The following is a 13,794-nucleotide window of genomic DNA, read 5'->3' on the forward strand; positions in this document are numbered from 1 at the left end:
AATCAGTCAATCAATCAATACATTTGTAAAACGCACTAATCACCCGTTAGGGTCTCAAGGCGATGAGGGGGGTCTTGAGTAGCCTCCTGAAGGTTAGCAGGTCCTTGGTCTGTCGTAGGAGCAGGGGGAGAGTGTTCCAGGTCTTGGCAGGGAGGTGGGAGAAGGATCTGCCGCCGGTAGTCGCTCTTCGGATGCGAGGGACGAGGGTGAGGTCGGCTAAGCGGAGCTGGCGGTTTGGGGTGTAGAAGGTGAGTTGTCTGTTGTGGTAAGTCAGACTGGTGTTGTGGAGTGCCTTGTGTGCGTGGGTGAGGAGCTTGAAGGTTATCCTCTTGTTGGCGGGGAGCCAGCGTAGGTCTCTCAGGAGGGGAGTGGTGTGGCTGTGGCGGAGTACGTCGAGGATCAGGCGTGCAGAGGCGTTCTGTATACGTTGTTGTCGTTTCAGGAGTTTGACCGGGGCTCCCGCATAGAGGGCGTTTCCGTAGTTCAGCCTGCTACTGACGAGGGTCTGGGTGACTGTTCTTCTTGTTTCGGTAGGGATCCATCTGTAGATCTTGCAGAGCATGCAGAGGGTGTTGAAGCAGGAGGATGAGACGGCATTGACTTGCTTGGTCATGGAGAGTGTTGAGTTGAGGATGACTCCCAGGTTGCGTGCGTGGTCGGGGGGTGTCGGGGCTGCACCCAGTGCAGTCGGCCAACAGGAGTCGTCCCAGGCTGAGGGGGTGGAACCGAGGATGAGGACCTCCGTCTTGTTTGAGTTCAGCTTCAGTCGGCTGTTCTTCATCCATTCGGCGACAACCTTCATTCCTTCATGGAGGTTGGATTTTGCGGGGAGGGGGTCCTTAGTGAGGGAGAGAATCAAGTGGGTGTCATCGGCATAGGAGATTATGTTGAGGTCGTGCAGTCGGGCGACATGGGCGAGCGGGGCCATGTAGACGTTAAACAGTGTCGGGCTGAGGGACGATCCTTGGGGTACGCCGCAGATGATCTCGGAGGCTTTGTATCGGAAAGGGGACGTGAGGGGGACGCTCTGGGTTCTCGGAGAGGAAGGAGGTGGTCCATTCCAAAGCCTTGTCTCGGATCCCTGCGTTGTGGAGGCGTGTACGTAGGGTGCGGTTGCAGACTGTATCGAAGGTGGATGAGAGGTCCAAGAGGATGAGCGCCGCGGTTTCGCCGTTGTCCAGCAGGGTCCTGATGTCATCCGTGGCGGCAATGAGGGCAGTTTCGGTGCTGTTATTGCTGCGGAACCCTGACAGGGACGGGTCCAGGATGTTGTTCTCTTCGAGGTAGCGGGTCAGTTGTCTGTTGACTATCTTCTCGATGACTTTAGCAGGGAACAGGAGCAGCGAGATGGGCCAGAAGTTCTTGGGGTCTCTCGGGTCCGCCTTGGGTTTCTTGAGCAGGGCGGTGTCTCAGCGTGCTTCCAACTCTCCAGGAAGGATGCGGTCTCGAGGGAGATGTTGATGACTTTGCGAAGGTGGGGTGAGATGGTGGCGCTGGCTTTGTTGAAGATGTGGTGCGGGCATGGGTGTGACGGTGAGCCGGTGTGGATGGTTTTGATGGTGTCGTCATCGTTCATGTTGATCTAGGCAAGTAGGGGGTCGTAGTCGATGGTGGGTGTGGGGTGTGGGGTCTGAGGTGTCGGTGGCTGTGGCTGTCAGGGCGGTCTGGTTGTAGAAACTGTTGTGGATGTTGGCGATCTTGCGGTGGAAGAAGGTGGCGAGGGTGTCGCACAGGTCTTGCGATGGTGGGATGTCTTTGGTGTTGGAGCTGGAGCTGGGGTTGGAGAGTTCCTTCACGATGTTGTATGTATAGGCATTTATATAGCGCACTACTTACCCGGAGGGTCCCAAGGCGCTTCGACCGCTGCGAAACCCTTCCTGGCTTCCCTGAGAGATGGTCCCTTAATGGGTATCTCCAGGGTGAGACCAGGCATCCCCGGCGGTCTGGTGGGGCCGTTAGTGAAGATGAGGCAAGCTAATGCCCAGAGTTGCCGAGTGTGAACGCTGATCAGAGTGGGCACCGAGGCGAGAGAATTATCGAGTCCGCTGACCCTGGTCCAGAAACCTGCCGCGCCGGGAATCGAACCCTGGTCCCGGGCCGTCCTCTGCTCTCGGGTCTGCCGCCTCTAACCAGTGAGCCACACTACTTCACAGTAGAGCTCCTTGCTGTTGTGTGCGTTGTTGTCGAGGCAGTCTTTGAAGGAGGTCCTCTTGACGGATCTGATGGGATGATGGTGTCTGCGGATGGCGTTCTTGTGGTCTGTATGGCTGTCCGGTGCCTGTTCGTGGTGCCATTTCTTCTCAAGTTTCCGACGGTTTGTTTGGAGGCCTGGAGGACTGAGGTGAACCAGCTGGCTCTCTTGTCGGTGCGTCTATTGGAGGGTTTCTTGGGCGGAGAGTGTTGGCGCAGTCCTCGATCCAGTGCCTGAGGTTGCGGGCGACGGAGTCGGTGTCCGTGGGGTCGACAAGTGGGCTTCGGGCGAGGCTGGTGTTCAGCTGGTCTGCGGTGACTTTGCTCCAGCTGCGTTGGGGGATCTGTTGGGTGCGGTGGTGTATGATGGGTTTCAGGAAGGTGAAGTGGATGCAGCGGTGGTCGGTCCAGTGGGGTGCACAAGGCAGCACTCATGGAAAAAGCAAAAACGAGGAGAAATAATAAATTTTTCCTCATTTCGCCAATTTAAGACCAGGTTTTCCCTGGTCTTAATTTTGGCGCTGCCCCCTATGTACAAGGGCAGCGTGAAAATGAATGGGTGTTGCGGTGAAAAGTTCACTGCAACATCCACTGCACACCCCTTTCACACTAAGCATAGCTTGAAAGAGGGCCTTATTAACAAGGGTGCATTAAGCCATTTTAAGTGACTTAACGCTGCCTTGTAAATAAGGCGCAGCCCCTATCACCACCACAGCGTCGATAAAAGTGACGTTGTGGTGGTGATAGGGGTTTGTACATATGCCTCCGAGTGTCCCCATCTTTCAAAAAAGAGTGTTGAGAGTGAGCATACGTTTGGGGTAGAGGGACATGCTGCATATGAAGCACCCTTGCATACATGGTACCAACATACAAAAGCTCTGAATGACCCACTTAAGATGTTTCTTTTCCTACCACAGTTGGTATCAAGGTATGCACAAAGTTTACAATTGCAGAACGCCTACAGAGTCACTGTAGAGGTAGCTTCATTCTTCTCACACTAGCACTAGCATAAGGAGATACTATTTCTGATAATTCATACTCCAAGTGTGGATAGTTCTATTAAGAGACAAAAGGACACACAAAATGTAAGGTGGTGAGTAATTGAATATCTCTGCTGGGATGTGCTGATTTGGGCCAAGTGTTATCGTTTCGTTTCAGGGGATGTACAGTGGTCCTCTGTCTGCGAAAGACCTCAGTGACTTGGGCTTCCTAACCGCCTTCGTGAATGGTGAGCTCTTCACCAGCATCTCCCGGGTAGTCCTGAAGCAGAACTTGGAGAGCATGAAGGCCTTCTGCTTTGATGGAGAGAAGCAAGCGCTGCTGGCTGCCATGCTGCAGGAAAAGGCCATGTTTGGGTAAGAGGATCTCATGAGAAGAATGCAAACTTGTTTGAATGTATTATGGTGCCATTGTGGCTCTGCGCCCTTCTACCCAGAACATTGTTCACAGAAGAGGGTTATTTTCAACTGAAAGGGGCTCACTTTTGGGGCCAGTGACAAAGACAGATTAGCCTTTAGACACCCTCAAGAAACCCATCTCCCACGCTGCCTTCCCAGCCTCACCCTGTACTCCATGCTCACACACTTCCCTCCAGGACTTACACTGTCCCTTGTGTGCTCACACACCATCATACTGTCCCCAGCCCTTAAACATACATCCAGGCACTCACAATGCCATCCAGACATTCACAGTACTAATCCGAGCCCTCACTCTACCGACCCTGCCCTAAAACTATATCCAGAAAGTTTCAAATAACACCCAGACTCTCAACCTGCCACCCAGGCCCTTAGACAGCTTTCATAGTTCCCTCAAGACTCATTCGCTCCCCTCAAGATCCTGTAGAATTCATAGTCTGTCTCCACAGAGTAGAGCTGGGTATGCCTAGTAGTGGCACAGCCCAGGCTACACGCTACCACCTCTGTCAGTGCCCTGTAGAGGGTTCCTACAACCCTGTGGCTCACCCTTGATAGCAGTTCGATGACAAGGACAGAGCTGTGGAGGAGGTGATGAGAGAACCTCGTTTCATTACAACCCAGCAGTCAAAATGTACTTAAGAAAGGAATGCTCAGGCAGAGTATTTACATTACGAGAAGCAGCTCTTTAACGTGTAAGGGTACTACGGTGGACATAATGTAAATATTTCAAAACCTGGCCCACATTCCACCAATGGTTCGAGAGAAATCACTCCAATAGTTTTAGGGTCACAGGGAGAAAACTGCAACCACTGGCAACAGTGGGGATTAATGTTCTTTCGCCAGCAGTATCTTGTGGGTCTGCACAGGGAAATAAAGCTTTTTCAGCGACAGTTCTGTCAGTGTCAGTATCCTGCACTTTGACTTAAAGTACTGATAATCTTCTGAAACATACATGTGGCACGGGGATAAAATAGTGTATTTTTCATTTATTGCTCGTCACTGCTCCCACTTCTGTAACAGGCAAGTGTGCCGCAATTGCTGGTACACCCCAGGACACAACATTTTAGTTTCCAGACACCTGAAAGGGGATTACTGAAACTTGTATGCATTTGGATGGCAGGCCTATGACGTCAGAGGTTCCAGGGAATGGCTTTTAGCTCTATCTTTCGGCAACTGGATCGCCCCAAAGCTGAAGGGCGGATCCAACATCTCGTCATCAGCAGGAGATCCTAAACGCAGGCAGCTCTACCAAAGGGCGGAACTGGGTTGGTTTCAGAGTCAAGAGGAGGTTGTATCCTGTACAGACAGGCTTCAGGCTGCCCAGGACTTATGCAGGCTGCCAGTTGAATGCAGATACTCAGAGCACAGCACTATGAGGTCTAGAGGTCCTCTGCTTCCATCATCATAAAGTTGGCACTTCCTGGTCCAACTCAGGAATCTTTACCACAGCTTTTGCTCAGGTCCTCAAAGGTTCCCTAATTCAACTCATAGTATTGACCCCTATTCCAGTCTCAACCGGACGAGAGCATCACCACATTCCGATGTAACACTTACAAGGAGAGCATATTTTGTTCAAACCTCTAACTGCACTGATATTTGGAGAAAAGAAATGCATGGTGGTAGAAGGAAGAAGTTAAGAGCTCTCTTTTTAACACACCGCGTATGGACTGCTTTTCGTAGCTGCAAGTAAATACTTCTAGAACCTTGTTTCTTTGCTATTAGATTTTCTGAGGCCCTGGACAATGCGCCTTTGGTTCTTATACACAATAACAAGCAGCAGCCACAGCCACTGAAAAAAAGAGTTAGGGGAACTTATTAAATGGCACATCTAGGGGCACCTAAAAGGTAAAACATTTGACTAAAAAGCCTACATTTACCTGTCCACTCACCAAAAATCAAAAAGATTTACAGGAAATGTTTTTGTTGCAGACCATCATGCTCCCCTTCTGACCCCATGCAGACCTCAAACTCTCAGGATGTCTTCTGATCCCTCACACTTACTTCTATTTCCTCACACTTTTTTCATGAAGCTACTCCTACCACCCCTCTGTCACCACACTGCTCTCCCTTCGCTCATATCAATCCTATGCCCCATCATTGCCATGTTGGCGCGATCGCGTCTTCAAGATACTCTTACTAACACTGGATCTCACACTGACGGTGTCTTGCCCTGCACTTCATGCCTTACCACATAAACAGGGCCCTCACTCAGAGCTCTCCTGATGTTGTTCCAGGTCCGTGGGTTCCTGGACTGCGTCTGTCTTGGATCAGGTTGACCGGTTCCTATTCTTCCTTCCAATGGATGCACTCAAAGACCTGAGCAAGGTAAGTGCTTTATTCCAGAACCTGCACTGGATGAATGCTGCTTATTAGGACCTGTGCAAGACGCTTGATACCCCACAGGATGCGTACAAGATGATGGCTGATTGCAAACCCTCTAGTTTCCGGGGGCATAGTGTCAGGACATATCTTTCTGTGTGTGTGATAATTCCTCATTCCAAAGCACCAGCCATTTATTTCTGTTTTGCTCTTTGTATGAAGAGCCAGGACACCGTTTTTTTGTGCTGTTGCTGCGCAAGGCCAATGTGTACAGTACAAGGATGGTCTATATTTTTTAAGTCTCTAGGCTCACTTGAAATTTGTTTTGCGGTTTTACATTTAATAAAATCAGTGTCCCATATTAGGAGGAGATATGAATTTTAATGGCTATTTCCTAAAGGTTTGATATGATTTAGCTCACCTGCTTTGGATTTTTATGAAAGTTTTATGATAGAATTGTTACATGGAAAATGAATACTGTACATAACTTTTGTATAAGATAACATTTTTAATTTAGGTTTTATTCTTTTATGTGTGCCTTTATGGCCTTTGGCCGAATAACCTGTATTTTGACTTTGAAGTGTGCACGGTGTTAATTACTCTCTTACATGTGCACTGTTGAGTACTGGCCGACAGGACATACATGTTTGTACTGCTCTTTAGACCATGTTTAAGTTAAGCTACTTATGTAAGGTAAGGGACCACCCTCATAAACCTGCATAGTGTGTGTTGCTGTTAAAGTTCTGCACGTATTGAGTGCTTTCCTGTTTGGCCTGGATAAAGTGAGTGCTGTTGTCAATGACCTTGGCAAGGTGAGTGCTGCCAACCAAGAAAGGATTATAGTGAGCACATCTCTCCAATAACTGCACATAAGTAAACACTCACATCCAGAACTGGCAAACGGCAAGTGCATACCTACAAGACCTTGTGCCTTGTGAATAGGTGAAATCTGCCCTCGAAGCCTGCAAGGTGTTTGCTGTACTTCGAGACATTTACATTGTGTGTGCTGCCTTTCAGGACTTTAAAAGCACGAGTGCTGCACTTCAAAACACCTTGAAGGTGGGTGCTGCACTCCTTCACCAGCACATAGTGAGCGGTGCCCTTTATGACCTACACAAACCAGTAGCTTTTTGACTTACATGACCAATGACCATAATGGATGGAGTTTTACCCTCCAGTACATGTCCAAGGTGAGTGCTGCCTTCAGGAGGGAAACATCATTTACCACGAAGGCATTACCACTACTAACGTTTACCACGTGACACTTACCACGCAAACGTCTTTAAAACGAGGGTGCCTTCCACTACGTCTTTACCACGGGCTGGGGGGGAGACGTGGTATTCCTTCAAGTCGTTCTGCGTGGGCTTGGGGGGGCAGAGGGGGGGGGGGTCGGAGGGGGGCTGGGGGGGGTCTCCCCTCCAAAAAAATAACAAGCAGGTTACTTTAAAAAAAAACGAACATAATTTTAGAAGAATAAGGAAAGAGCCTCCCCCAAAGACGTGCCGTGTACGTCAAAAAAGCAGTCCTTTTTTTATTTTGGTATACGTGTTTTGACGCTTGTTTCCATGGAGGATGGAAGTAAGGGCTCGTAGAGAAAGACGTGCAGGTAAGACGTTTCTACGCGTAGTAAAATCCTACGTTGTAAATACCAGCGTGGTAAAGCCACTTGCGATGTAAAATTCGCGTGGTAAAGCCATGCGTGGTAATTGAAATCGTGGTATAATCATATATTCCCTTCAGGAATGTTAAGTAAGCGCTGATTTAGAGGGTGTACTCCATGTGAGTGCTGCCCACTCTGGCCTGCCCACGGTGAGTGCTGCCTTCTTGGGCCTCAAAACCAGGAAGAATAAGGTTCTCACTGATTGGTGTTTGGGAACGAGTGCTGTCCATCGGGTCCTGTGGTTCCATATACCCCTAGTGCTTGCCCAATGTGTGCACCATTCTATAGAGGCGTACCCAATGCGAGTGCTGTCCATCAGGTCCTGTGCAATTTAAGAGCTGCCAGGAGGGCTTGTTCAGATTGAATGCTTTTCATCTGGGCCTGTGCATCAGAAGTGTGCCCTCCTTGATCCTTGCTCTCTCCCCTTTCTTTTATCTTGCTGTCTTCTGTAAATGTACCTGTGCTTTCGTCTCTCTGTTTCTTTAATAACTTGTCGGATTGCTTCATTACTGCCCCCTCTATTTGTTACCTGACTTTTGACTGTCCCATTGGATATTCATTTGACTGCTTCCTTCCAATCCTTTCAAACACCCCTATCTGTCGGTCTTTTCTAACTTTTGCCTTGCACTCTAGTTCATTACTGTGCCTTGCTCATGTGCTCTTATGTTGTAATAGTGCCCTTGCACTCCTCTTAGAGATTTCCCCTTGCAATTTTGTGACATCTCCTATAATTTTTCCTTTCTGCCTTCCATTACTCTCATTGCTGTTTCCTGAATCTCTTTTTTAGTCGCTTTTCCGCTAGTGCCGCTGCTCTCCCGTCTCAAACTCTCCCTTTGATCCCCTGAATTGCCTGCCCCCGGGTTGTATCATTTGACCATTAAACGGCCATCTCTCCAATTAGATTGACCTTTACTCTCCCTTCTGACAGGCTGTCCTCACTCCTTTCCTTGATCTCTGCCATGGGCGTACTTTTCTCCCTCTGTGGCTTGGGTTTCCAGGGTCTGGACACCCAGGGGCAAACAGGAGTTTCTATCTGGATATGAGTTTGGTCAAGTGAAGGACCGTTGGTCCTGAGTTGTGGTAAAAGAAACAGAAGGAATAGTGTCTCGTGGAGAGTTTACCCATCCTGGTATTGGTGCATGAGAGGGATGTGCCTCACTACCAAATGCAAAGCCCCTACAGAGAGATGGACTGGCTGAGGTAAAGGGAATCTGCAGACACCTACAAGTACAGGCAATACCTGGGCTGCTACACACCTGAGGAACAAATCAACTGAACATGGCACATAAGGCTAACCAGGTCAAGAAAGTGTGTATGGAACAAACAAATAGGATTAACCATCACTATCGGTGGGGAGGCAAAGGTTAAAGTAACAGTTTAGTAAACTATATACATTTTTTGAAGGGTCCCTCGTATTCAGATCCTTCTCTAGTTATGTGCACACATCCTTGGAGAATGTACGCTGCACCTGAGCTAGCAGGTGTATCTGAAGTAGGTTGTACAGTTTGGACAACCAGTGGTCACCTCTATTCTGGGCTGGTGTTTTCCTTCCTGGACATGTTGGCCCACAAGTACATGGGTCCAGTCTACTTCTCTGAAAACACGTAAACCCAGAGTGCTAAAAAAGGTGGCAGCCAGCCTCTACTCTTTCTTCTAGCTGGGTTCCCCCTACCTGATTGACACTCACCCCTTGCCATTGTTCTGTTTGTGATGGTCATAGCTTTGTGAAATGGCCTCACTGTCTCAAACCATTTCACATGTACCTGAGTCAGCCTAAGCCTTCCTCAGGAAGGACATCAATGCAGGAGGCCCAAGACAAAAGGACATCCTACAGGAAGTGTTGGTATGGGAATGTCCACCTTTATGATAGAGGATATCTAGCCTTGCCCTGAGAAACTCAACAGCAAGTGGCTCCAGCACAGTGCTTAATTTGAGCCAGAGGTTTCCGGTACGTGACATTGGCACTTAATTGTCAGCACCGGCGCTTGTGGCAGCCTGCCACAAGGTGGTGCTGTCTAGCTAATTTAGAGATGACCGCAACAACAGTTAATTATTATTCTATATATAACCTGGGTCTGGTGGCTTGGTGTACTAATGTGCTCTCTGTAGGGCCCATTGACCTCATGGTCACAGGTTCAAATCCCAGTGGGTCCACTCAGACTTTTATCATTCTGAGGACGATATAATGAGTATCATTAAGTTGGGTAACAATAAACATTGGTTATCCAGCGCCCAGGTACCTTTTTGGACGAGCCTGTGCTTTTCAAATACACATGTTATGTCATATTCATTAAAAATGACTACTACCTGCCTCCCAAACCGTTCTTATAGCTTTCTGGGTTGAAAAAGTCCAAAATGTCACACTTGTAAGAGTGTGATGGTTAGTTGTTGTGTTGTTACTATGATTGGCAGCATAGCAGGGCAATATGTGTTGGAAGCTGCAGTGCCCTCCTGGCGAGCGCCCTTGCCCTTATTGGTTTTACAAAATAATCACTGCTTCAGCACACACAAAATCCTGCATGCCCACTCTGAAATTGACATTGAGGCTCAGAGTTTGGCTCTTACATCATGGAAGGGCACCAGAAGCAGACCCTTGGTGGGCCACATGACTACCATCTGTATCCCTGACCACATACAATGAGTGGTAGTGGCAGGTTGCCATGTGTTTCATGATTAGTAGCTTCACAAGCCTTTTTACCTGTTAAGCGATCTGTGCGCAATGCCTACAAGCCCTTTCAAGTAAAGTTCCACTCACGTAGACCCTGCGCTGACATCCTGTTGAGAGCTTGTGCATGTACGGTGCATGATAGTAGTGCTCCATGCTATTTAGGAGTGGGTATGTATGCTGTTAGCAGTAGGATCCAATTTGGATTGCCCCTGGTTTGATGAAGATGAAGGTTATGAAACAGCCCCCAGACAGCGAAAGTGTATTGCCTACTTTCCTGAGGAGGATTGTGTAACTCTGTGTACAGAAGTGTTGAGGAATGGAAACAGAACTCCCTTTATCATTTATGTGTGCCCTTTTAGTAAGCGATTGATGATTTTAGTCCTTCCTGAGTGCTGCCACTTGGTTAAAGATGGGTAATAGGCGGTGTGTTAGAAGGGACAATTGCTAGTGAAGTAGAAGTTTATGTGTCCTTTGTTTTGCTTTGAGTGTCCCATCCTGGAAGGCTGATGAGAGCTAGGCGAGGAGCTTCACACTTGCTATGCTTATGTCCTGGATACTCCTGTGTGTAGTCATGCTGTGCTTACTCCTGCTGAAAGCTAGCATCATCACATCCTGATGTGAGGAGCATCCATCACCTTGCACAACAAACGTCTTCTCTGTCGAGGGAAAATGAACTATGAAAATTAAGCAGCTCAACCCCATTTATACACCAGACACTGGATCCACATCTTCAGTCTGAAAATACTGTATAAAAGTGGGTCCCAAACCTCCCCACTTTTTTTTGTTTAAGGCGCTTCAGTTAATGAGGACAACAGCTGCTGCTTTCCAGTGACAGCCAGTCCAGCGAATGTGAAGGGACATCATCTGGTTTCTGCGAGCATTTGCAGAAGAAGCGGTGTTCTTTGCAGAAGAAGCGGTGTTCGTTGCAGAAGAAGCGGTGTTCTTTGCAGAAAAAGCGGTGTTCTTTGCAGAAGAAGCGGTGTTCTTTGCAGAAGAAGCGGTGTTCTTTGCAGAAGAAGCGGTGTTCTTTGCTTTGACATTGGGAGCTTTCTGCCGCCTGAGGAGGGAGAGGAGAGAGCCTTGTCTCACAGGAGTCTATCTTCCCATACGGGGGCACCCAGCTGCTGAGCCTGCTGATAGCAGTGGACCAAAGGAAATGTGGGAGTGTGTCAACAAGACCCATAGGTGCCCAGGGTCCTCGGTTCTCCTTGCCTGACTGCTGAGTCAAGTTCAACTGAGAAGAGGGCAAACTCGCCACAAAGTAAAGATTGTCTGATTCGGAAACCGCCACGGAAAAAGATGCAGCCATCCTGTGCTGACTCTGCCTTGGTTGGTCTTCAGCAATTTCACCAGTGTCACAGACCGAAGGAGGAAGACCCTCCCATCATAACTGCTGGAGCGGGCTGAAGGAGGTGTCTTTGCAGCTCTGCTGCCCTGCCAGCCGGATGGACCTGGAGAGAAGAATGGGGGTTGCCCAAAGGGCAACCGTGAGTGTGACTGCTTGCCCCATGCCCCATCCATCACCACATCCACATGCACCACATGCACCACAGCAAGTAATTCCATACGTTTGGGAGATATTGGCGGTGAACCTGGGTAGCAGAGTTTGATGGGATAATATATTGAAGATAGCCATCCCCGCTCAAGAACTGATTAAACATGTGCTAAGAACTGATCTCTGGGTCACAGAACTCTATGTTGCTGCAACTTAGTGAGCCTGCATCTGAGGTCTAAACATGATAACGTCCATGTTTTCATTCTGTGGAGAACCCCATTGTGCATCACTGTAGAGTTGCTTACTCCATGTGTACCATACAAAAGTTCTGTTGTGATTAAAAACGTATCTTTCAATAAAAAGACAAGTATTGGGTTGGACATTACATTACTGCATCTATTGTGTGACTGTTTGAGACCTGAGACAGTATTCCTGACACTACCTCCCTGAGACACTTTGGTCTGCGCCCTTCATTGCCCTGATAGTCAAGTGCAGTAGGGGTGTACTTGCCCAGTTTGCAGAGCCCTAGTAAGACAGGTCTCAGAACACCAGTGGCAAATGATGTCAACCACCTCAGTTGGGGGTCAGGAGCCTCTGTCTGCCCTGGGACCCCCCTGAATGGGATCTTACAGGGAAAATGCCCCCCGGCCCCCTCCCAGCATTGGATTCACTCCTGATTGGCCAAGCCTACCCACCAGGGAAGTATAATTACTGGATCTACTCAGTTAAGGAATCTTCACAAACATTTCCAACCCAAGTGTCAAAGTAAGTTTTGTTGTGCATAGGAAGTTTCAGTTTGATCCGTTGAGAGGGGGCCGAGAAAATGGGGGCTAAAAAAAAGTCTTTTTCCCATTTTAATTCCCATAGAAAGTGTAGTCGAACCCACAGGCCGAAGCGCTAGACTGAATTACACCAAATTGTGCAGAAAGGTGGATGTTGTTACGCAGATTTATCTTTTTGTCATTTGGTGCAAATCCGTTCAGTAGTTTTTCAGAAATTTAAGAAGAAAAAGTTTGTGCTATATCTGGCCGCGAAGCCTTAAGACAAGCTTGTGCAGAGAAATCCACAGCTCTGATTGGCTGCCAACACTTCAGCCAGGAAGTGCTGGCAGCCATCTTGGGCTTAACTGGGTCCCCCAAAAAAGTGAAAATATAGAAAAGGGTGCAGGGTAGGAATACCCTGACCCCCAAGCCATAGTCTTGGGATCTTGGGAAAATGGACTTCATCCCCCAACCAGTAGTGCGTCAGGAAGCGCGTTTCCATAGAAGCCCAGGTCCTGGTGTCAACCTGGGCTTCTATGGGAATTGTGTGTAAATCAAAGGAGAGAGTAAGGGAGATTACACAGGCTATGTGTAGTGGGAACTCCTGGTCCCCTGGTAAAGAGTTTAACAACAATGGAGGAGTACCCACTAGATGCAAGGTATACAGTTCAGGGATTTCCTCTGTATCTAGAGCATAAGGCTTAGGTTAGCAATAAGTGCCCCAACCTTGAACCGGACAATAGTTGTCTTTTTGAGAAGACCCCTCACTCACCAACCTGGTTGGTGACATGCTTCATCATTGGGGTCCCACCCCATAAGCCGAATGCCTATGGGGTGTGCTGCGACACCTGGTTACAGTGGATCGGGTTCTTTTGTTTTTTTATATGTGAGAAAATAATAGTGAAAATTGTATTAAAAAGGGACAAAACTGCTCACTGCAAGACTTTATTCTTGAGTGCTTTGTCCCTATTAAAAATTATCGTGTGGCACCTGTGCCTATTTAGGAAGGCTGTGGTGTCTCAAAACGTGTGGTATATCTAAAAATAGCGTAGTGTGCTATGTGTGGTTTAAAATTTAGGTCTACATGTTTCAACCATTTCAAAAAGATTCTATTGCCACACTTGTAACTGGCCACTACAAGTGTGGCAATTGCAGTGTTTGCCCCTTCACTAAGAATACCAAAACCTTACAACTGGAGCCTAACAAGATATGGACGATCAGAGGGCACACTAACTGCAATAGTGAAAATGTGGTATATCTACTAACGTGCCCCTGTAACCTACGCT

The 13,794-nt window shown here is 48.2% G+C and overlaps 1 protein-coding gene across 1 annotated transcript in view; it reads left to right on the forward strand.

Annotated features, from left to right (window-relative positions):
• Positions 1–13,794, forward strand: part of LOC147733335 (uncharacterized) — a 496,040-nt gene that overhangs the window by 302,556 nt on the left and 179,690 nt on the right. Inside the window, exons 18-19 of the mRNA XM_086956338.1 lie at positions 3,349–3,545; positions 5,840–5,930. Of these exons, the coding sequence (XP_086812464.1) occupies positions 3,349–3,545; positions 5,840–5,930 (288 nt within the window). The remainder of the gene's footprint in view (positions 1–3,348; positions 3,546–5,839; positions 5,931–13,794) is intronic.

The sequence above is a fragment of the Lissotriton vulgaris genome, chromosome 2_1, assembly GCF_964263255.1.
Source record: "Lissotriton vulgaris chromosome 2_1, aLisVul1.2, whole genome shotgun sequence".
NCBI classification, from domain to species: Eukaryota; Metazoa; Chordata; class Amphibia; order Caudata; family Salamandridae; genus Lissotriton; species Lissotriton vulgaris.